Source organism: Vigna unguiculata, chromosome 5, assembly GCF_004118075.2.
Source record: "Vigna unguiculata cultivar IT97K-499-35 chromosome 5, ASM411807v1, whole genome shotgun sequence".
Lineage (NCBI taxonomy): Eukaryota > Viridiplantae > Streptophyta > Magnoliopsida > Fabales > Fabaceae > Vigna > Vigna unguiculata.
In genome coordinates, this window is record NC_040283.1 from 40,713,980 (window position 1) to 40,735,589 (window position 21,610).

Consider the following 21,610-nt stretch of genomic DNA (forward strand, 5'->3'; position numbering starts at 1 on the left):
TTGTTTCTTTTGTATTTTTGTTGAATAAGATAAAGTATAAAGCATTCAGAAATAGTTACTATTGGAGGTGAATTAGTGGAATTTAGTTGTAATGTCCTTAGGAAAGTACAATTAACAGTGAAATTAATTCTAAATCACTCAATGATATATAAAGGTATATCTATCTCTATCACTCAGCCCCTGATTTCACCGTTGATGCTAACAAATTACTCATTGCAAGGAAACATACAAGAACACTTGGTTTACAATGTGTTGTTTAAAGAGATGAAAATGTGAAGAAAAAAGTAAAGACCATTTTCTCATTTATTTAGACGAATGAAAGAAAAAAATAGAAATAAATTGTATAAAAATGTGTCCAAATTAAAAATATCTACATATTTAGCGTAGAAAATGTGATCTTCTGCTCCACCATTGTTTAATATAAAACTGTTTCTATTATATTTTTTATGTTAAAAAAATACTATTTTTCAAAAAAGGTTTATAAGAAAAATAGCACTCCCTTCCTCCCATGTTTCTAATAACTAGAGATGGGAGAAAAACTAAAGCCATATAAAAGGACAGATCAACAACTCAAAATGCTGTAATCTAACAAAAAGAAAGAGATAAGAATAAATTTCAATTTTTTACTGTCTAGAATGAGAATGGACATGAGATGAATTTAAGAACCTCATATAGGCCAATATAACGCAAAAACAAAAGAAAAAGTGGGTCTAAACAGATTTAGCTGAGGACTTTTTTGCAGTAACAATCTGGAATATACGAAGGCCCCTGCCAAATGCCTCGTTGAAGAGAATCCTAGTTTGCATGGGCTGAAACCCAGGCAACCATGAGAACAGAGCCACAGGGACCATAACAATGATCCCAAATAATGTATCATATAAACGAGCCAAGGAAACAACAACATTCCAAACTATGCTGTGCTGCAAAAATGGCCTGAATACTTGTGCAATCAGTATCATGCCCCACCCTGTGGGAATGAATGCCACCAAGCTAGTAAAAATGTCCATGAACTTGAATTTAGTGAATTTCATCAACACAAGTATCAAAAGTATGGCAAGAACTATCACCAAGGACTGGACCAACCGAAAATACAGGTGCTGTTTTGCTTCATATTCATTCCGGGAATAAGCCACCACCACATAAATCCCGAACACAAAGAATACATAAATCCAAGATACAAAGTAAACACCAATGCTGGTACTTCCCGCAGCTATGTCTAGCCGGTACACAATACCGTATTGGAATATTAAGAACCGTAGATCTAAAATTATCTCAAAAAGCTTTCCCCAAATTCCAGTTAGCCTTAGATGATCCTGTTCTTCGTACCACCACCTTTCCCAGCTCTGTTCAGCTTTAGCAAAGAAGCCTTGGCGTTGCCAGATCCAGTTCATAAACTCGTCAAAATCACGCACGGTTTTCAGCCAGTCAAAGCCACAAGGATTGAACAGAAATGGTGTCATAATCCATGATGCAACTAAGAACCAACTGGAGAAGGTCATGGCTATGTAAACAAATGTGTCAGTTGCCACAGTACTTTGTGTTGAATAAACTATTAGTATTAGCCCCAGTTCAATTGCTTTCACAAAATGGCTGCGAGCATACAGTCTATAGTTTTCGGCAAAACTCTTGTGCTCTACCACAAAACCACGACCTGTGGCTCGGTATTTTGCCCCACCATGCAGGATGGTTCTTCCGAAGAAGTGGCTACGCGTGCCCATAGAGAACGTGTAGAAAACTGATGAAAGTTGGAGCTGCATGGTCAAGAAGTCCCATACAGATTGAAGGAACCCTTGTTCAAGGGAATTCTCCACAATCATTGGAAGGGCAGTGAAAAGTCCAATTTGTACTATGAACTGTTGACTCAAAATTATACTAAGTGCTTTATTATTGCTTTTTACTATAGCAGCTTCAATACCACTGAGAGCAAGCATTAGCCTGCCCCACAAAAATGCATATACTGTAAGAACAATCATCATTGTGTTGAAAAAGAACCCTACTGTAGTGTAGAAGAATGACAACATCCTAAAGAAATCTAGTTTGTGACCCAACCTATACACATCTCTGCTTAGGACTTGTTCCCCATTTCCACTTGCAACCTTTGCTTCAAACATTGAAACTTGGTTCAAACCAACATCTCTTCCCTTTCCTACCTGAATGTACTCATGATGTGTGACATTGCCACCACGAAGTGTACAGTTAAACCCTGCAAAAATGTCCTCGCTTATGTTGATCACTCTTGAGGCTTTGCTAATACCACCTCTAGTTATGAACCAAAATCTGTCAAACACATCTGGGTGGCCATAATGCATTCGAACTTTCAGAGGGTTTGCCAAAACCCTTTGTCCCAAGGTGACAAAACTCATTTCTTGAGCTGACATGAACCATGCAAGAGAAGAAACAGAAGCAGTGAAAATGTGTTCTCTCACTCCCAAGATAGTGGGTTTCCTGATACCATAGTAGTACCTGTATTCTTCCAAGAGATTTCGTATTTTAAGTGCCTCCTCGAAGTAGTTATCCTGGTTCATATCAATGGTCTGAACTGCATCCCCGCGAGTGAAGATTATGGCGTGGTTTTGATTCTCTGGCTTTCCTTCTCCAAGTTTTATGGGACCTGGCAGCTTCACACGGTAAATTTCTACCTCCTTTTCCAATTCTCGATCATACTTAGCAAGAACAGAATAATACTCCTTCTCATCACTTCCAAAGGGAACCTCATCAACATAAGCAACTCGAAGGGCTTCGTTGTTTTTCATCAGATACAAAATTTCTTCTGCACGGGGGTCCTTTCTTTCTTTCTGAGCTCCATATATCTGGCAAGAAATCACATATGTGAATTTCATTAATGCAGTCCCACAGTCATGGCCTTTGAATGACAATCTTGCTGAACTGTTTTCTCTACTTAAACTCATAGGGGAAGATAGTGACTTATTGGAGGTAGATCCATCTGAGTTGTCTTGATTCAGTGAAACAAGTTCACGTGTTCCTTCTTGAATCTCTACTTCAGATGCAGAATCCAGAAATGCCAAAAGCTTGAGGCCCTTATAGTAGTACATCATTCCTCTAACAGTCCTTGATAGTGTCTGGCCTCTATAGGATGCCCAAGACCTCAAATCTCCAAGTTTATCAGTCCATATATCACTTTCATTCTTCATCCCCTCCCTCCTCATCCTCTCCATAAAATTATTCCACTCATCATCATATATAGTCTGCAAATAATACAGGGTTGATATCCCATCTTCGTTCCCAACTCTTAGCTGTTCTTTACTGTAAACTACTTCTTCACTATAGTAAGGTGTTAGAACACTGAAAGCCATCATTTTCTCTACCCGGGGGGCATGGGGCATCTTCATAAAAAGCGAATTAGTAAAGAAAGTAATCCTTCGTCTTGCTTCAAGATTAACTGGGACGTTTTCCATTGAATCTCTAGATGTGAGAATAGTAAGCAAGCGTCGAATCTCTCTGTAGAAATTCTCATTGACAGTCTCAGGCAACTGAATGGCATTCTCGAAAAGTAGAACTTTAGAAGAATCTGGATTTTGTGGAGCCAAACCGTCCTCCCTAAGTCGTTCAATATTCCTTCTTTCCTTGAAAAAATCTCTGACAACAATCTCATAAAGGGCCTGAAGGGTCTTAACCATTTGGCTAGAATCTGTTTGTTTCTTGTTCAATAACTCCAAAAACTTTATCAACTTGATATGGAGTTGGAGAAGTGCAGTGGTTTTGAAAACTTTAGTAAACTTCCCGATCTCGAGAGAGTGATCAATTTCTTGAAACAGAACCATCACAATAGAATGTTCTTCACTGTTAGGTTTGATGATCTGAAGAAGCAAGTGTTTGATGCAATCGTAGGTTTCTATGACAGCACATCGCCTAAATTCATGCTTGCATATCTTACTCCAAAGCCTCTTATCAGGAACATCAACTAACTCTTTAGCCTGGCTGAGCGCCAGTAATAACTCATTGCAAAGAAGAAAACATGGCCAACGAATAACCCTTACGTTCCAAGAGTTTTTTGGCAGCTCCAGAAGCTCAACCTCTCTGTCAGATATGATGTCCTCCTCCCTAAAACACATAATTACCTCATTCCATAACAATGCAAACTTATTAGCCTCTCTCTGATTAGACTCAAGCTTCATATAAGAATGACCAAACCCGTACCGTAGCTTCATCCTGTGAATCACATCCTTAACTTTGTTACTCAATGCTCTGCTTGCATTCAACGACTGCTCCTCTGGCATTAGATTAAACAAAACTGCACTAGCGAAAAACTGAAACCTCAACTTCAGCTGTTTCATGCTTCGAATCTCGCCCAAGTGTGCAAACAACCCCACATTCGCCCCAACCAAAGATGAATATATTGAATACCATATTTGAATATCCATCAGATAAATCAAAATAACCGGAAGCCACAGTAATCCGAGAGCAAACCAAATACCGTTTCGAAAAAGCTCATGCCACAGGTAATTGATATCCTTAAGGTTCAAAATCATCTTCGATGGACCAACCATTGGCCTAATCTGCAAAAAGTAGCTGAAACAAAACTTCGAGGCCAGAACCACAACCCAGAACAAGGTGTACCCAATGTTGTCCGTAAGACTTTCACTCAATCCACGACCAACGAATGTCCTACTTTGAAACCACCACGACAACATGAAAAATACCCTCCAATCCTTCTTCTCAATAAAATTCCTGACCCAAGGAAGAATAAGAAGTACCAAAGCCAAAAGCTCCGGAACCATGAAAACAAAAACAACCTCTAGAAATTTCACCAGCCGTTTGTTTGCTTCAACAGACCAATTTCCATCACGGTTTCTCTGTTCCCATATTTTCTGATAAAAAATGAAAAACACAATGAACCATGCGGCGGCAACCACGGCTTTTAGCACCATCTTCATTCCAAGTCCAATTTTCTCCACGGAAACCAACCTGCTATGACAACATATACGTTATATTACAACTTACAAGTAAGGCTCGCGGGATAGATACATATATGAATGCATGAAACGAAACAAAGGAAACCAACGATGTTTCAGACCCAACGTTACCTCCATTGCATCACTATATCGAGCAAAGACTGCAAAAACCTGAGAGCACTCCACGTGAAGAAGATGGTTAAAACCCGAACCTGCAAGTCACGATCCCTCAATGCATGCCAAGGATAGCTTTTATCCTCCCATGCAACAATCAGAGCAGCCTGAAGGAACAAAACCAACATAACCCAAAGCCTATGGAAACTCCTAAACAAGTTCCAAAACGACCGTCGTTCCACAAACCCGATCTTCCTAACGCGCTTGTCGAAGAAACCACTCCCAATATCAAGAGGCCACTTGAGCTTCTTAAAGCAACGTTTATCCCAGAAAAACTCGTTTATGTCATCGTAGTTTCTCCACTTACAGTGAGGCACGGTTCCGTTCCTACTACTCTCAACCTCGGAGAGTAGGACTCGGTAAATCGGTTGCACCACGCGATCGAGGAAGCTTTCCCGGTGAAGTGAGGCTTGATGGAAGTTGTTATCGTCATCATGGTTTTGTAGTAATTTGTTGAGGTCCATGGCCATGTGGTGAAAGATGTAGGAGAGGCATTCGGGGAGGAAGCGGAGGTTGGCCGCCTCCCCCCAGATGAGGAGGTAGAGGGAGACGTAAAGGAGTTCGAGGCGGTGGTTGGACGAGGAGTTATTGTCGGAGCGGTAGGAGATGTTGACGGCGGGTTTGACAAGGAGGTAGGAGCACCAGGAGGTGTAGTTACGGAGGAGTTTGGAACGGAAGGAGCGGAGGAGGGTAGCGTCGAGGGTTTCTTGGGGAGGGGAGAGGCGCATCTGGGCATTGGCGAGGTGGAGAACGAGGTTCTCGCGCTGGTTTCGGACGTTGTCGTTTTGGAAGCCAAAGAAGAAGCCAAGCCAGTCCAGGAGGTCCATATCAGGGTGCCATTGCGAGGGGAGGCGAAGGTCGCCGACAGAGCGAAGGGCGGCGACGGCGGCACAGACCTCCGGGAAGCGGAGAGAAGGGTGGTCGATGGTAGGGGTGTGGAGGGGGAGGATGTTGTATGGGTGGTCGGTATCGTCGTGGTGGTGGTGCTGATGAGTGTAAGGCATGTGATGGTGAAGAACGAGGATCTACAACAACTTACCACACACACACTGAGCTTGTTACGCCAGTGTCACGGTTAGCCCAAAACGACAGAAGACGGGTTAGTTTGTTATAAACTCTCATAAATTATTTATTACATTTTCGCAATAAATATATAGAATTTGGTTAACATATTAATACACTTAATATATTTATAATCTAGCTTTTATATATTTTATTAGTTAGTTTTCTTTATTTTGAATCACATTAATTGTTAAGCTTCTTATTTTTTCTATATATTTTTACTAAAAATAACTCTTAAACAATAACCAATTTAAATCACAGTCATTATAATAATCAATTTATAAAAAATATTATTAAAATAATTATGGTTACAAATAAATATTATAATTAGTTAATAAATTAATTAGAAACTAATTTAAAAATTAATTTCTTTGATAGGAAAAATTTTGGTCTCATTAATGTTTAGTAACCAATTTTTTTTATAGTCTAAATCTTGGTAACTATATTTTTAAAACTAATTTAAAAATCAATTATAATTTTTTATTTATAATAATACTTATTTTAAAAATTAATATTTTTTATCGTCTAATTTGGTATCTAAGTTGGTCTTATCACTAAAATATATTATAAATTATTAACGAGAGATTATCTTTGTAGGGTTTTATCTCTGTGCAACCCAAACTTAGGTTTACATTTGTTTTTTAATATATATTTTGTTTTAGACAAAGATAAAAGAACAAGAATGTCAGGTAGAAATAAAGCGAAAATATCATTAAAACAAAGTAAAGAATGAGATGTGAATTTTATATCTATTATAAGTATGGATTAATTTGTAGTGGATGCTACAAAACCAGAGATGGAAAGAGAAGAAATTTGCATGTTGGTCAATACAATAGGGTCCAAAATTCATACTTCAAACATACATACAAACACTGCATGCAATGTGCATGGTAATTAAATTCTAATGTTGAATCTAATAATTTTTAATATAAACAATTTTGATTAATCGTCGCTGTAGACAAGAATTACCTTTCACAGGTTGATTTCTAACAATTTATTTTCTTTATGAACAAATGGATTCGTATAATTCCATTCACGGAATCAACAATAAATCTTGTATAATAATCCTGATTTCTAAAACACGTTATATTACATCCAAGTTTAGTATTACATGCATGATAAAACACGCAATGTTTTGAGAGTTTGAACAGAGCATCCCACCATTGTTCAAACGGTATATGCAGTAGAGGCACTTCACCCTGACCATCCCCTCTGAGGATTATGCACCTTCAACCGGTCAAGTACAGAATTAAAATCAATATGCTGCTCAGTTTCTTGCATCCTCTGGATCGTGCTTATCACGTGATCACCTCTATATCCTATGCTCACAAATTTCTCGATCAGTTCATTGTTGGGATTGACTCGAAGAAATTGTGACTGGCTAGAATTCTGAACCATAAAATTATGTGGTGCAGAGTTGTGAAGGGAAGCACTAGTTGGAGGATATCCACCTTGAGCAGTATGAGAAGGTTGTTGTTGTGACGGATAATGTGATCTTGCATTCTCACCATCATACACCGTGAAGGAACTAGCAGGAGGATGAGTGGTGTAGATCCCGCTAGTTCCATACACATGTGGTTGTGCTGAAAAAGAGCCCTTCATGTGTTGGAGCGTAGGTTGTTGGGGAACTGTTCCACCACCTCCACTGTATCCATGTGGTAGAACCTCACCATGGCTGGGTACTTGAGGTGGAATCCCTGAATAAGAGAGTTGCATCGGCATGCTGTTCCGTGGTGGTGGTCGTAGTGGTAGTGGTGGTGTTTCTGTCGGAAGATGATTTGTAGCTTGGCTGGTAGAATAAGGAGTATAAACATTTGTGACAGGGGGTCTTACTTGAGACTGGATTGAGGGTGGTTGGGAAGATTGCACATCCACCTGCTGTGGTGGTAACTGTTGAGGCCATTGCAATTGTTGGTGCTGTGGCTGCTGATACTGAGATAACTGTTGCCCGGGTGGGGATTGGGTTACCGGAGACGATGAAGTTGATGGTGGAATTCGATAGTGTGGATCACACGCCAAATATTGATTCCAAGCTTGTGGATTGGAGGGGGTAGGCGGCATCAGATAATGACGAGGTTGTTGAGTCGCTTGACTCACATTTGGGGGTGGCACTTGATGAGGTAAGGCAAGGGCTAACTCTAGGTTGTGTGTGTCAGATGCATTATCAATTCTTCTTGGATCAATGGAAGAAGGTGAAGATCTCTCCTCATTAGACTGTGTATGGCTTGAGGAAGATGATTCTTTACGAATGAGTTGAAGCTTGGCTAATTCTTTCTGAGTCTCTGCCAGCTCTTGCTTGTCTCTCAAAATTTGCACAGACCTGTGTACCTACATCAACAAGACAGACTTTAAACCTAATTCAACCGTACAAAATCAACTTGTAGGATGAAAATTGCTCTCGCTTATATATATATATATATATATATATATATATATATATTGCGAATAAATACATGACAGACTTAGGTTTATTCTAAAAGTTTCTGCAGCCAACCATAGGATTCATTTTACTGTTTACCATACAGGATGCGAACACATATTGTAGTTACTCATCCACCAGAGAGATAGTTTCTAACTCTAAGACAAATCTATTAATCAAGCAGATTAAAAAAACGGAGAAATAAAAGCTAACTTAAAGGACATTGCAGATTCTATCAATTAAAATTAAAACTTACTTCTTGAAGGTGTTTATCAAGAGATTTGAGTTTTGAATCTGCCTCTTCATGATCACTGTTTAAATCAGATCGCATTGCTCCAATTGATTTGTCAAGATTGTAACAATATAATTCCAAGTTTGACAGCCTTGAACTGATTCCCTCAAGAAACCGCAGAAGGTTATCGGTACATGTTTTCATAGTCTTCTCAACAGTGACAATCACATCCTGGCTCAAAGAACCCTCGGACGAACTATAGGCAGTAGCAGGAACTGTGGATGTTTTTGCCATCCTCGATGCATGAAAATCCTATAAAAAAGGCAAAATTTGGAGATTTGAGATACACTTGAGGACACATGGATAGGATCTTCATATTACTATTTGCACAAAGCTACCCTCTATCATTATTCTCACTGCTAACCAGTTAGCCTCGTCATTCTCGCATCGATGCCTAAAACTGCAGAACACTTTTCCCAACTCAAACCACATTAGAAACACACATTCTTAATTTTATTCTCGACGAACCAGTCGGTATATATTTATTTTCATCGTGGTGTTAATTAACCAGCTCATGCATCCATGCGTCTACTCAACAAAAATAACACTTCATTTCATTGCACTAACATGCTAAAATAAAAACAACCAAAAGAAAAATAGATATAGCAATGAAAAAAACAGTCCCCCACCCGTGGTCACAACATAGTGCCAAAAATGAAAACTTTCCCAAAACCATAGCCATTTGTGCATACCCAGATTTGGAATTTTCCTTTAAAGGGCGAAAAACGCAAAGTCAACAAGGAAAACCGTCACGGGTATGTTTGTGTTACCTTGGCGGTATCGATGTAAATGCCGTTAGAAGAGCCGTTGTTGGTATTATTGTCCTCGTAGGAACATAGGATGTCACCAGAAGTAAAATCAAAACCCTTGGAAGCACCGTTGGCGAGACCCGACGGTAAAGACGCCATGAACGGAGGTGAAGGCGGCGGGTGAGGTTGAGAGAGAGAAAGAAAGAAGCTTTGTGTGAAAGATATAGGAATCTGTGGAGCTGAGATGGAGAGAGTGTGTAACGTTGCTTGTCTGCTAAAAAAGGAAGTTTCGTTTGTATTTGAAAGATTAGGTGAGATGAGAATTAAAAAAACGTGGTACATCACTATTAAATTAATACATTAATGGAATTAATTATTCATAGTTTAAGAAATGTAGAGTACCATCTTTTTGACTGCTTCGTACGTATATCAAGAGAATAATTATGATATTAGCACAAGTTAACTATCCAAAAAAATTGATGGTTGAGTTCAAAAAACACTTCATTGTAATTTGCCATGAAAAAAATATGAATTACCAACTTTGAATCATAAGAGAATTGTGTAAGTTTACGTCTCATTAAATGTTAAATACAATGGAGAGTTACCTATAAAAATATACATTATACACATATTATCTTATATCATGCTTGGTTTATAATGTTTGTGACATTATCTTATCTTATATGTGTCTGAATTATAAGATATTTCTTAAATTAAAAAAGTTAAAGAGTGTTGTATACGTGTTGCATGCGTGTTGGTTGTGGCTCGGTTCAAAGTATTGTGAGAAGAATTGATTAAGCATGCCACGTGGTGCCGTCTTCACACGCCACCTATCTTCTACTCCAAAGGCATTGATTAAAAATTATGACAGATCTTTTATCGAAAATTAAAAAATTATGAGAAATTTTTTTATCAAAAATCATAAAATATATTTTTACAAGAGAAATATTTTTGTTGAAAAATATTCGTAAAGACCACAGTTTTTCCTGATGAAGATGAAAACAGAACCTTCTCGAAGATGGCAGACCATATAATCTCGAATCTTACCATGGATTCCATTCCACACAAAAAAAAATGTTAACATATGTGAGGAAAATATACGTGTTAAAATTTGAGTCAGGAAAATTTAGGTTAATTAATATCAACATATCTGAAACTGAAGAAAAAGTAATTTATTATCATTTTTAAGTTAATTAAAATCTAAACACTTCCTAAATCAAACTGTTATTATGACTGGGTAAAAGTATTATGTCAATGATATTGTATCTTCGCATTTCAAAATCTAATGTGTTGAAAAGAATAATAATTAAGATTTTTCATTACTTTTAATTTCTTTGATGGAATATCTTCCTGCCTAATTAAGTATTTAATTTTCAGTATATTCTATGAGTATATTTTTTTTTATTTTTAACAAAATATGATTTACGATTTAGTCAACTTGTATGATTGACACATGTTACTCTACCTATCTGAAGTTGAGAATTATGACATTTTCGATATTTATAGAAAAATGCTAGTAATATATTTGGACCCATTTTTTTATTTCTTTTTTCTTCTTCTTGCATTATATATAATAAAAGAAAAATTACTAACTGAATAATGTGAAAATTTACTAAAATAATAGATGTGAAGAATGTCATGAGAGTGTAAAAGAAAGTGGGATGTGAATGTATGAAACTCCTATATAATTAATTTAAAATCTGTGAAATCATATGTGTGCTTTTCTCTTTCTTTCTTTCTTTTTTTTTCTCTCTTTTTCTTTTTTTTCCATCATACTCTTTTCTTATTTACATATATATATATATATATATATATATATATATATATATATATATATATATATATATATATATATATATATATATATATATTCATTTTTGTTTTTTAACATTTCTTTTTTTCTTCAACTATTTCTCATATTTTTTTGAAAATGTTATCAACGTTAAATGTATAGCATTTTTGGTCCTGTCATTTCAAAAATAATATTCTTTTAATTAATTCACCTTTTAAATGTTTTATGTGATATCCCAATAGATACTTAGAAAATTAGTATTTTTCAATTTTTTTTACATATTATTCGGTACATAGATTATTGTGAAATGAAAGAAACTATTTTTCATTATCATTATACTTAATATAACATACTTAAAGTTGTTTACTAGATAAGAACCCGAGACTTCACCAATACCAGACTAAGACCAAACAATACTGGATTTTCTAGGTTTGGATTTAGCCTATGTTTGTTAACGGTGCTTTGTTTTACTCTTTCTTTCCGTCATCTTATCCCATTCATAACCTGAATACATCCATTTATCTTAAATTTCAATAACTAGAAATAGAATTATTTTAATTTTATGAGCTAAAAATATTGAGTACGTTCCCCTGAAAATATAAGACTTTCTCTTATAAAAAAAAAAAAAAAAATTAACCACTTACAAATTGATAAAAGTTTCTCTACTCTTCCTTCAACTCATTTTATTTTAACTTTTTTTTTTCTTGCATCTCATTTTATTAATTGCACCCCATACTCTACCAGTAAAAAGATGAAAATATTCATTTCAAAAAATATCTCATATGTTTCTGAAAGCTTGTTCAGAAAATTTTGTTCCGAAACACATTTCATACATTTTGAAAAGCTTTTTTCCCAAATCATATTCCAGAAATTCTATTATGGAAATTTCGTTCCAGAATTCACGTTCCATAAATTTCAGAAAAATTTTGAATAAATAATGCGAAAGTTCCTTTTATGAAAGATAAACTGGTGATTTTAAAAATTATGAGGTACAGAAAGAAAAAGTGTTCTATTTTAATCCAATACACTAAAGTTTGGGCTTACATTCGGCTTGTCTTTTAGCCTGTAATATCATTGTTTCATTCGTTAGTGACAATCTCTCAGCAACCTATGTATATAAATTATTTTGAAATATTTTATATTTGATCATATCAATTTTCAGTCTGTAAATTATTATTATTATCTATTTTAAAACTTAAAAAAAAAAATAGAATGTCTTAAACTTGAAAAAGTTGTCCAATTTGGGTGCTCATTTTTCCTTTCTGCTATAGTCACAGTTGACTCTCTTCACCTCCATTTTGTTCAGGTTTTTGGTTAATCAAAGTGAAACTTTCGTTTTCAAGGAATACTCAAACAAACCATTTTGGTTATTTGGACTTCTTTTTCCCTTAAAGTTTGGTTTTGCTGTCTCCACGTTAATATATTTACCATTTACAAGTAAAATCACTTTATTGGTTCATTCAATGACTCGTTCCACTATATATTTTATCAGAGCCTCAACCAATTTCCTACCAATGTGTTTAGGGTTTAGGGTTGTTTAGTGTCAAACTCATTTTTTCGAAACCTCAAAATAAAATAGAAGAAGCCGAAACTAATGAAAGACAAATATTTTTGTTTTCTCTATAGAGTGACAACATGTGTTTCCTGTTGCAGCAAGACGATCAAACAAGGAGTACAAGAAAAAATAAAGGCTCTTTATTACCTTGAAAAATCACCCTTTCTACAATTATTTTAATGAGAACAAACCCAACATATAATTTCATTGAGATCATTCTTGCAAAACAACATTAACCTTGTCACAACTCCTTTGATTAGTTGTCTTCCACCATGTTCAATGATGTCCTCTAACATCACATCAATACAAAAAAAAATATAAATTTAGCTTTCAAATATTAGTATCATTCAAATTATAATATTATTAATATTGACTTAATCGACTCTAGTATGACACAAAGATTAGTTTAAAAAAGCTAAAAAAGTGTAAATTTATTTTTGATCTTTTTCTTCAAATAAACTTTTGAGTTAGTATTAACTTTGCAGATGCTGCATAAAATAATTATTAGGCATAAATAAGGTTAATCGACTTGGCGAGAGCTAACATTATTTATTTCTAATGTTTTTATTTATTTAAGTTAGAGTTTATTAAGCATATGCTAATTATAAAAAAAAACTAAATAAATATAAAATATAAATAAGGTTAAGCAAATTTAAAGATGATAAATCTTTTCATTTATAATATTCTTTTCTTCTTTATATAAATCTCATCATAGTCATCTTTTTCGTTGACATTCATAAATCATTCACACTTATATCTTTCATCCACACTTATTTCTTTAACTCACATTCATCTTTTTCATTCACCCTCATCTTTTCCATCCTAACATCTCTTTTATCTACATTTTTTTTCTCATCTCCTTTGTCACATTCTTTTCATCTTTCTTTTATTCATATTTCTTCTTTCGTTCACATTCATCTTCTTCATTTATATTACTCTTCTTAATCTATTATAATTATTTGTTTCTTTTTCTTTTATATTATAAGTTACTATTATTAGTATTGGCTAAGACAACAAAAAAAATTAAAATCAAGACACTTTAGCACCAACCAAGCATACGCCGAACTGCTTTGATAAAAAAATTAGGTATAATTAGTCGCAACATACCCACTTTTGTTCTAATGTGTCTAAATGGTACTCGTTTTTAACTTTGTGTCTACTTAGTACCCAAATTTGTTAATTTGCATTAATGTAGTCCCTTTTTGTTGACGTCGTTAAATAAGATAACATCTAACTATGTGGACCTGGTCAGTGAGGAAAAATATTGTGATGTGGCACGAGAGTTGTGTGTGATGTGGAACAGTGCAGCATAAGACAAAAAAAAAAGAGTCACACATTTGTTCCCATTTCTCTCCATACGTTAGTGAAGAGGGGGGAAGAGGGTTTGCTGAATTTGGGGGAGTTCGCGCGATTTGGACAAAATTGAAGTTGCATTTGACATTAAATTGGCTTCGAAATTGGATCGCAAGTGCAAACCAGTATTTGTGGTTGTTGATTGCATGATTTGTTGTTGGGATCATGGGGTTTAGGGTTTTTGTTTGAACACACAAGAGGATGATGATAATCAAACCCAACAAAATAATTAACTAATTATCCTAAATAAGTACATCAGACACTTCTCATAATCAATCAACTCTTTCTCTAGATTACGTATCCTTTTTCTTTGTTTAGCAATGGTTGCATCTCTTTCATCCCCATTATCTTCATTGCACCATTTGAAGTAATTGCAGCCTTTGAAATCTCCATTCCCAGTCCGTTGTTAACAAAAATCAAACCAAAGATGTTTTTCAACAACAAAATTCAGCTCAAGATGAAGAAGAAGAAGAATATGACATTGGAAATTAGGGCTTTCAAATGGGGGAAATCATTTAAAATAAACTTTAAAAGAGAGATATGGCACGTTAAACCAAAATTGCCATTGTGCAATTATTTTTGTTGACACTATTCGTTTTGCAATGCCACATTAGTGCATTGTTAATGGCATTTCTGAAAACTTAAGGGGATGGACTATATTGATGCAAATTAACTAATTTGGGTATTAAGTAGACACAAAGTTAAAAGCATATACTAATTAGACACATTGAGACGGAAGTGAGTATGTTGCGATTAATTATACCAAAAAATTAATAATAACTTAGCATTGACTAAGTCTATGTTAATTAGAATTGGCCTTCAAAAATCAATTCTAACAAATAAACATCCATAAGTCTAGCGTGGTATACATGCGACACAAAAGTGACGGCTAATAACTATTTCTTTTAAGTTTTTGACAGATACTAAATACGTTTTTTTTAGCAAAAAATGTTTTTTCTTCTAAGTACCCTTTCTTTTTCACCAACAATTTCCTTTCACTTAAAATTATTTTCATTTACATCTAGGTTTAATTATTCGGACGATATTCAATTTGATAGGGAAGTGTTAATTTGGTATCCGCCTTTAAAAAAATGTCAATCGCGTTCCAACTGTTGAAAATTGTCTCAATTAGATCCTTTTAAGAAAAAAATTATTAACACTATTACCGACGTGCCACGTGTCAACCTCTGATTTTTTTATTTTTTATTTTATTTTTTTTGCAAAATATTTTTGTTGTCATGTGTCAAGTCTATGGTACGACACGTGTCAACCTTAGTTTTTTTATTTTTTTTTTTAATTTAAAATTTTTTTTCAAATTTTTTTGTTGTCACATGTCAAGTCCTTAGTGACATGTGGCACGAAAATTGTCTGGATCTCAATTTAATCTCCATCTTTGATTCAATTTAGTTCCCACTTTTGCGTCCTTGGTTCAATTTTGTCCCAACTTTTTTTAATAATTGAAATATATTTTTTAATCCATTTTTTTATAAGAGTAAAAATAATTAAGTATAAATATTTTTACAAGATTAAGTACTCTGATATTTATATTAAGATTTATTGGTAAAAAAATGTTATACTAATAGAGCAATATAGGGCTTTTTTGTATTTCAAGGTCCATTTAGATTGAAATTTGTAAAATTGAGTCCATTAATTTTTTTTTTTGCAAAATTGGGTCAATAGGTGAAGTCGTCCTCCACCATGTCGGTTTCTTTTTTTTTTTTTCAAAAAGTGAAACCGTGTTGTGGGAGGCCAGTTCGTATTCACGTCAAAAGTGAAGTTGTCATCATACATGACGACTTCACTTTTGACTTTTTATAAAGTTGCAGAGTGGCGATGGGAATGGAAATAGTGGTTTGAGTTCAGTGGAAGCAGCAACAACTACTGGTGCACCCACACGTACTGGATTACTTGTTCAAAACATTCCAGAGGTAAAATGACTTGTTCCATTCCTTATTTCATATTATCTCGTTTCTAAATAATGGATTTCTATGCATTTCAACAAACAAATATCGTGCATTAAAAAGAAATAATGTGCATTAAAAAGAGTAATAAAGGAAAAACAAAATTACAACTTTTTCTTCTTATTTTCTTATTAAAGAAAGTGTAAACTTTGTAACTGCAGTAGGATCGCAAACTATCCGGGAAATAAGATAATAATATGGTTAAAATACTTCTCTGGTTCACGTTTTTGTTCAAAAATCTCAAATTGGTCCTAAGATTTTTTTTAGTCTCAGTTAGGTCCATATTTTTTAAAATGTGTAACAATTAGGTTCATTCCGTTAGTATGGTGTTAACGGTGTTAAGAATGTGTCACGTGTCAGTTTCTCATTTTTTTTAATTTTTTTTTTGAAAATTTTTCATGCCATGTGTCACGTCAATATTGTGCCACGTGTCAAGTCAGTAAGGTGACACGTGTCAAATCATTGTCTGAATCTCAATTTGGTCCATATATTTGTTACTTTTATTACATTTTAGTCCATTTTTTTAAAATTTTTTAAATATATTAATTTTAACTTTTTACAAAATTGTTTTAAAATTTTATATTTAAATTTATAAAAATTTTATTTTTAAACCAACTCTAACATTTGTATATAAATTATTTAAAACAATTTTGTAACAAGTTAAAATAAATATTTTAAAATTTTAAAACAAAATATAAAATAAACTTAATATTATTAAAATATTTAATAAAAATATCATTATAAAATTTATATAAAAGTTAAATTCGATCTCAATTTGGAAAGGATGAAATTGAAAAATTTTTAAAAATGGAATGAAATATAATTAAAATAACAAATATATGGACCAAATTGAGATTCAAACAATGACTTGACATGTGTCACCTTACTGACTTGATATGTGACACAATATTGACGTGACACGTGACATGAATAATTTTAAAAAAATAAAAAAATATTAAAAAAAAATTCAAAAATTCAAAAAAATGAAGAGTCTTTAACACCGTTAACACCATACTAACGAAATGGGCTTAATTGTTACACATTTTCAAAAATATGGACCTAGTTGAGACTAAAAAAAATCTTATGACCTATTTGAGATTTTTGAACAAAAGCGTGGACCAAAGAGGTATTTTAACCTAATAATATCCATAGTGTAACATTCTCTTTACTTTTCATCATTGAAGATCTCAAAGGAAACCAACGGCAGTGGTTGAAAGTGATGCCAATCTTGGTCAACACCCGTGTAGGGTGACGATGGAACGTAGTAAGAAGGATACAATATGTTACAAGCTGCAACACTACTTTCTGGATACAAAAGCAAATACGTGTAGGGTTCATATTCATTAGGCCCACAAGATCCTGAAACTGCAATACAGTGCATGCGGGTGCACCAGTAGTTGTTGTTGCTTCCACTGAACTCAAACCATTGTTTCCATTCCCACCACCATTATGCAACGTTAAAAAAAAATATAAAAAAAAAATGAAAAGTGAAGTCGTCATGTGTGAGGACGACTTCACTTTTGACGTGAATAGAAATCGGCCTCCCATAGCACGGTTTCACTTTTTGAAAAAAAAAATAGAAACCGACATGCTGGAGGACGGCTTCACCTATAATGTTGTCCTCCACCAAATAAATGATTTCAACAAATCCAATTTTACAAAGATCTTGATAGGGCCAACAAATCCAATTTTACAAATTTCAGTTCAAATAGACCCCAAAATACAAAAAAGCCGCAATATAGGCACCCAATTTTTTTTAAAAAAATAAAGCAATGTCTCTCTCCAATTTCAGACCAAATTTATTATTTGTATAAATGTTATACTAATATTTTTTTTATTAAAAATGACTTTTTAACATGTTACATTATTGCATATTATTAACTCATATGTTGTTAATCATTTATTTTACCACTAAATTTTAATATAAATATCAGTACTTAATTTTGCAAAAATAATTAACTTAATTAGTTTTAATCTTATAAAAAATGGATTATAAAAATATATTTCAATTATTAAAAAAAATTGAGACAAAATTGAACTAAAGACACAAAAGTGAAACTAAATTGAATCAAATATAAATATATATATATATATATATATATATATATATATATATATATATATGAGAACTAAATTAAAATCAAGACAATTCTCCTATCAAGTGTGGGACAACAAAAAATTATAAAAAAAAATAATTTAAAAAAAAAATAGGGGTTGACACATCATAAGAACGTGACATATGACAACAAAATTTTTTTTAAAGAAAATTAAAAAAATTAAAGTTAACAGGTGAAATACTGTTAACAATATTTTATTTTTTCTGAAAGGACCTTTGAGACAATTTTAAAAAAATTAAGACACTTAATTTTTTTTTTAAAGGGGGTACCAAATACTTTCTTAATAACATTTGAGTTATTAAACCTTACACCTTTTACCCTAAATAACGTTGACAATAACGTTGTCGTTTATCTCAACATCAAACATTGCGAATTTCAACAAATCCTAAAAATAGATAAAATATTTGCAACAAATGTAATGTTGACTATTCAATATCACGGTCATGTGAACACGCTAACAAAAAGTTCAAACGGTAAGAATCTTGAAAAAAAAGTACTAAAAACCTGAAAGTATTTGTTCGGTATTCAATTTTTAAGAAACTCAAATATCTCAAGAATACGAAACTATTTTATTCTTACCATCAACAAAAACTTCAAAATAAAATAAAAAAAATGTTTAATTTGACATTTACAACGAAAATTGAATTCATGTGAGTCTATTTTTTTTTTCTCCTGGACCAATTTTTATCTGAAACAAATTTATCTTTATTTTCACCTAAACAATGAATAATGTATTTTACATTGTCTAGGTCCTTCTAAACTAGTCACCTCCGACGTTATCTCTCTCTCTGTGTCTCATCAATAATTAAATTTTAATGTTAATCCCATGCTTACGCGCTAAATGGTGTAGAAGATTAATTAGGCTATAGTTGTAACACCAACAAATTAATTGGATAATGTTATCGTCTGTATTTATAAATAATTTCACTACCTGATATTCTTTGGCATATTGCATTCCGTATGTAATGTAATTTGTTAAAAGAAAAGTATATTCTAGTTCAATTAACTTGATTATCGTAATACCAAATTAATTTGTTGGGTATCAAGTTATCCGATTAGTTTATCTGACGTGAACCACTTCACCATCTCATCATAATCATAAATAACACTACATTCCTTACCAACTTCACCAGTGCAATGACCCTTCTTAGTTCAAGTATAATAAATAAATAAATAAATTATTAATTTTTTAACACAAATATATTTATTTATGTGGTGAGAAATTAATCTCGAAGCATCGCATGTAATGCACCGACCATCAAAAGCATATTCAGATCGCTATAATGTACAACCCATAATGCAGTTGTTAAGAGGTTACTGTCACATGATTGTATGACCACAACAACACCCTTTATACAAATGGCTGATGCTGAAAAAAAAAGAAAAAGAATATATATATATATATATATATATATATATATATATATATATATATATATATATAAATATTGGTCAGGTCAAGATCCAAATAATCTTTGTTTTGTTAAATTCTGAGCCTTTAATTATTCACTCTAAGCAGAAACTTTTAGTAATCATTGACACAAAATATACATGTGATTTTATGTCTATTCTGATGAATCAAACATAAAAAATACCTATAGCAAATTATTGTAAATAAGTTATGTAAATCTTGATTTTTACGTCTGATTATACATGTTGTATATAAATTTATGTTTGATTTGTTAAACGTAAATTTACATTTGATTTGTGTCATCATACGTAACGTCGAATTATAGCGCGTCATACGTAAATGTTAAAATTTAAATTCCTAACCTTCTTCTCTACATCATTGCGACTGTGTGAAAAAATGATTTTGTGGTTTTCGCTACTGCACCAATGGAGGATCGAGCGATCATTTTTGAGAGGTTTGTTTCTCTTTTGATTCATTTGTACTATTAATTTCGTAAGTTAAAAGATAAAATTTGTTTTGGACCTTTTCTGAATTTCAGGTGTTGGTTTTATGTTAAAACAAAACAAATATTAAAAAAAACTATCAAATTTACCTCTCACTTTACATTAACAGATGTATAAATTTATGTCTGACCAAGCGTAAATTTACATACACAATATCATACGTAAATTTTGACGCATAATTTTTTGACAAATTTTACGTTTGATTAGAGTTCATCGCACGTAACTTCACGTCCATTCTTGTGTCAAACATAAATTTATGTTTGTTTTTCGGTCAGACGTAAATTTATAACTACAGTTTTTACGTTTGACCAAAGACAGAAAAGGAAAAAGTGTTGTACGTAAAAAAAAAAATTGTGTTAGTGAATGAATGTGAACCAATTCGTCAACTTGGGTGAGAATGTTGTCTGCAGCTCTGCAGTGTGATCCAAATAATGTTGTCGTGGCTAACAGAATCTACCAATCTGCACTTTGGAACAAAATACACTTTACATGAGTAGAATTCAACCGTTTTTAAAATTTTAAGGAACACGAATGTGTCATGTTTGATTTCAGTGTGATAAATGTACTTCCAAAATCAAAAACCATAGGATCCATCATTAAATATAATTCAGTAAAATAGTGTTTTGCTGAAATTCAGTGATATAACAGCAGCTAAAAAAGCAGGTCTGGTTATTATAAATTAATAAAAAAACTGGAAGCATTTACTCATTCTTCATAATGGGTATGGTTGGTATCCTAGTACTGGCACTATCTCTGGTTTCTGCATCACACATGAGTGCGGGAGAAGAAATTATGACACCTCCATTCTCTGTTTGTGACCCAATATTTGAATACTTCCCCAATTGCTTAGAATTCCTTGTGGGGGATCCAAAAATCAGCATGCCCTCAGCAAAATGCTGCGAACACATGATGCTGCTTAACACATTAGCCAATTATGGGGTTGGTCCCAAGGCCATTTGTTGGTGCATTGAGATCATGGTTAAGGGAATGCAACCACCGTTAGTGCCCTCCAGGATCCAAGATCTTCCTCGTATGTGCTACATCACTCTCAGTTTTCCCATTTCTGACAGCATGGATTGTTCCAAGTGAGCAAGCTCAAACCAAAACTATTCGATTTTTGTTTTCTCTGTTGAATCTTATTATTATGTTGTCTCAATTGAAGAGGGTAGTGTCCTATTATGTTGTTCTATTCACTGATGGGTGGATATTCCCTTTTTGGCAGGGTGAGTTAGGATATGCCATGTTCTGCAATAGAATAATCAAGGAGGCTATGGACAAATAAATAAGAGACACATGTTGGAGTCAATAA

The 21,610-nt window shown here is 33.4% G+C and overlaps 3 protein-coding genes and 1 non-coding gene across 4 annotated transcripts; 1 reads left to right on the plus strand and 3 right to left on the minus strand.

Moving 5' to 3' along the window:
- Positions 1-710: 710 nt before the first annotated feature.
- LOC114184717 (callose synthase 12-like) lies at positions 711-6,117 on the minus strand. Its single transcript, XM_028072027.1, has 2 exons — positions 5,046-6,117; positions 711-4,926 (listed from the first exon to the last, which is right to left on the minus strand). Exons 1-2 carry the CDS (start codon positions 6,089-6,091, stop codon positions 711-713), a joined length of 5,262 nt encoding a protein of 1,753 aa, XP_027927828.1. The 5' UTR covers positions 6,092-6,117.
- On the minus strand, positions 2,987-3,067 carry LOC114186373. Its single transcript, XR_003605033.1, has one exon. It is a non-coding gene; the product is annotated as a small nucleolar RNA J33 (small nucleolar RNA).
- A 1,015-nt stretch (positions 6,118-7,132) lies between the features above and the next one.
- Positions 7,133-9,886, minus strand: LOC114186219 (ataxin-2-like). Its single transcript, XM_028074258.1, has 3 exons — positions 9,631-9,886; positions 8,825-9,112; positions 7,133-8,477 (listed from the first exon to the last, which is right to left on the minus strand). The coding sequence occupies exons 1-3, from the start codon at positions 9,766-9,768 to the stop codon at positions 7,344-7,346; spliced, it is 1,560 nt and encodes a 519-aa protein (XP_027930059.1). The 5' UTR covers positions 9,769-9,886; the 3' UTR covers positions 7,133-7,343.
- An 11,132-nt stretch (positions 9,887-21,018) lies between these two features.
- On the plus strand, positions 21,019-21,390 carry LOC114184718 (non-specific lipid-transfer protein 13-like). The gene has a single exon (XM_028072028.1). The coding sequence runs from the start codon at positions 21,019-21,021 to the stop codon at positions 21,388-21,390; it is 372 nt and encodes a 123-aa protein (XP_027927829.1).
- Positions 21,391-21,610: the final 220 nt, after the last annotated feature.

Bases quoted from the DNA above. Each gene is read 5' to 3' on its own strand.
- LOC114186219 (XM_028074258.1), bottom strand. From the start codon at position 9,768: ATGGCGTCTTTACCGTCGGGTCTCGCCAACGGTGCTTCCAAGGGTTTT. The intron at 9,113-9,630 runs GTAACACAAACA...CCTTTTTTATAG, and splicing joins TTTACATCGATACCGCCAAG to GATTTTCATGCATCGAGGAT. The intron at 8,478-8,824 runs GTAAGTTTTAAT...TTGTTGATGTAG, and splicing joins TTGATAAACACCTTCAAGAA to GTACACAGGTCTGTGCAAAT.
- LOC114184717 (XM_028072027.1), bottom strand. From the start codon at position 6,091: ATGCCTTACACTCATCAGCACCACCACCACGACGATACCGACCACCCA. The intron at 4,927-5,045 runs GTAACGTTGGGT...TTGTCATAGCAG, and splicing joins GATATAGTGATGCAATGGAG to GTTGGTTTCCGTGGAGAAAA.
- LOC114184718 (XM_028072028.1), top strand. From the start codon at position 21,019: ATGGGTATGGTTGGTATCCTAGTACTGGCACTATCTCTGGTTTCTGCA.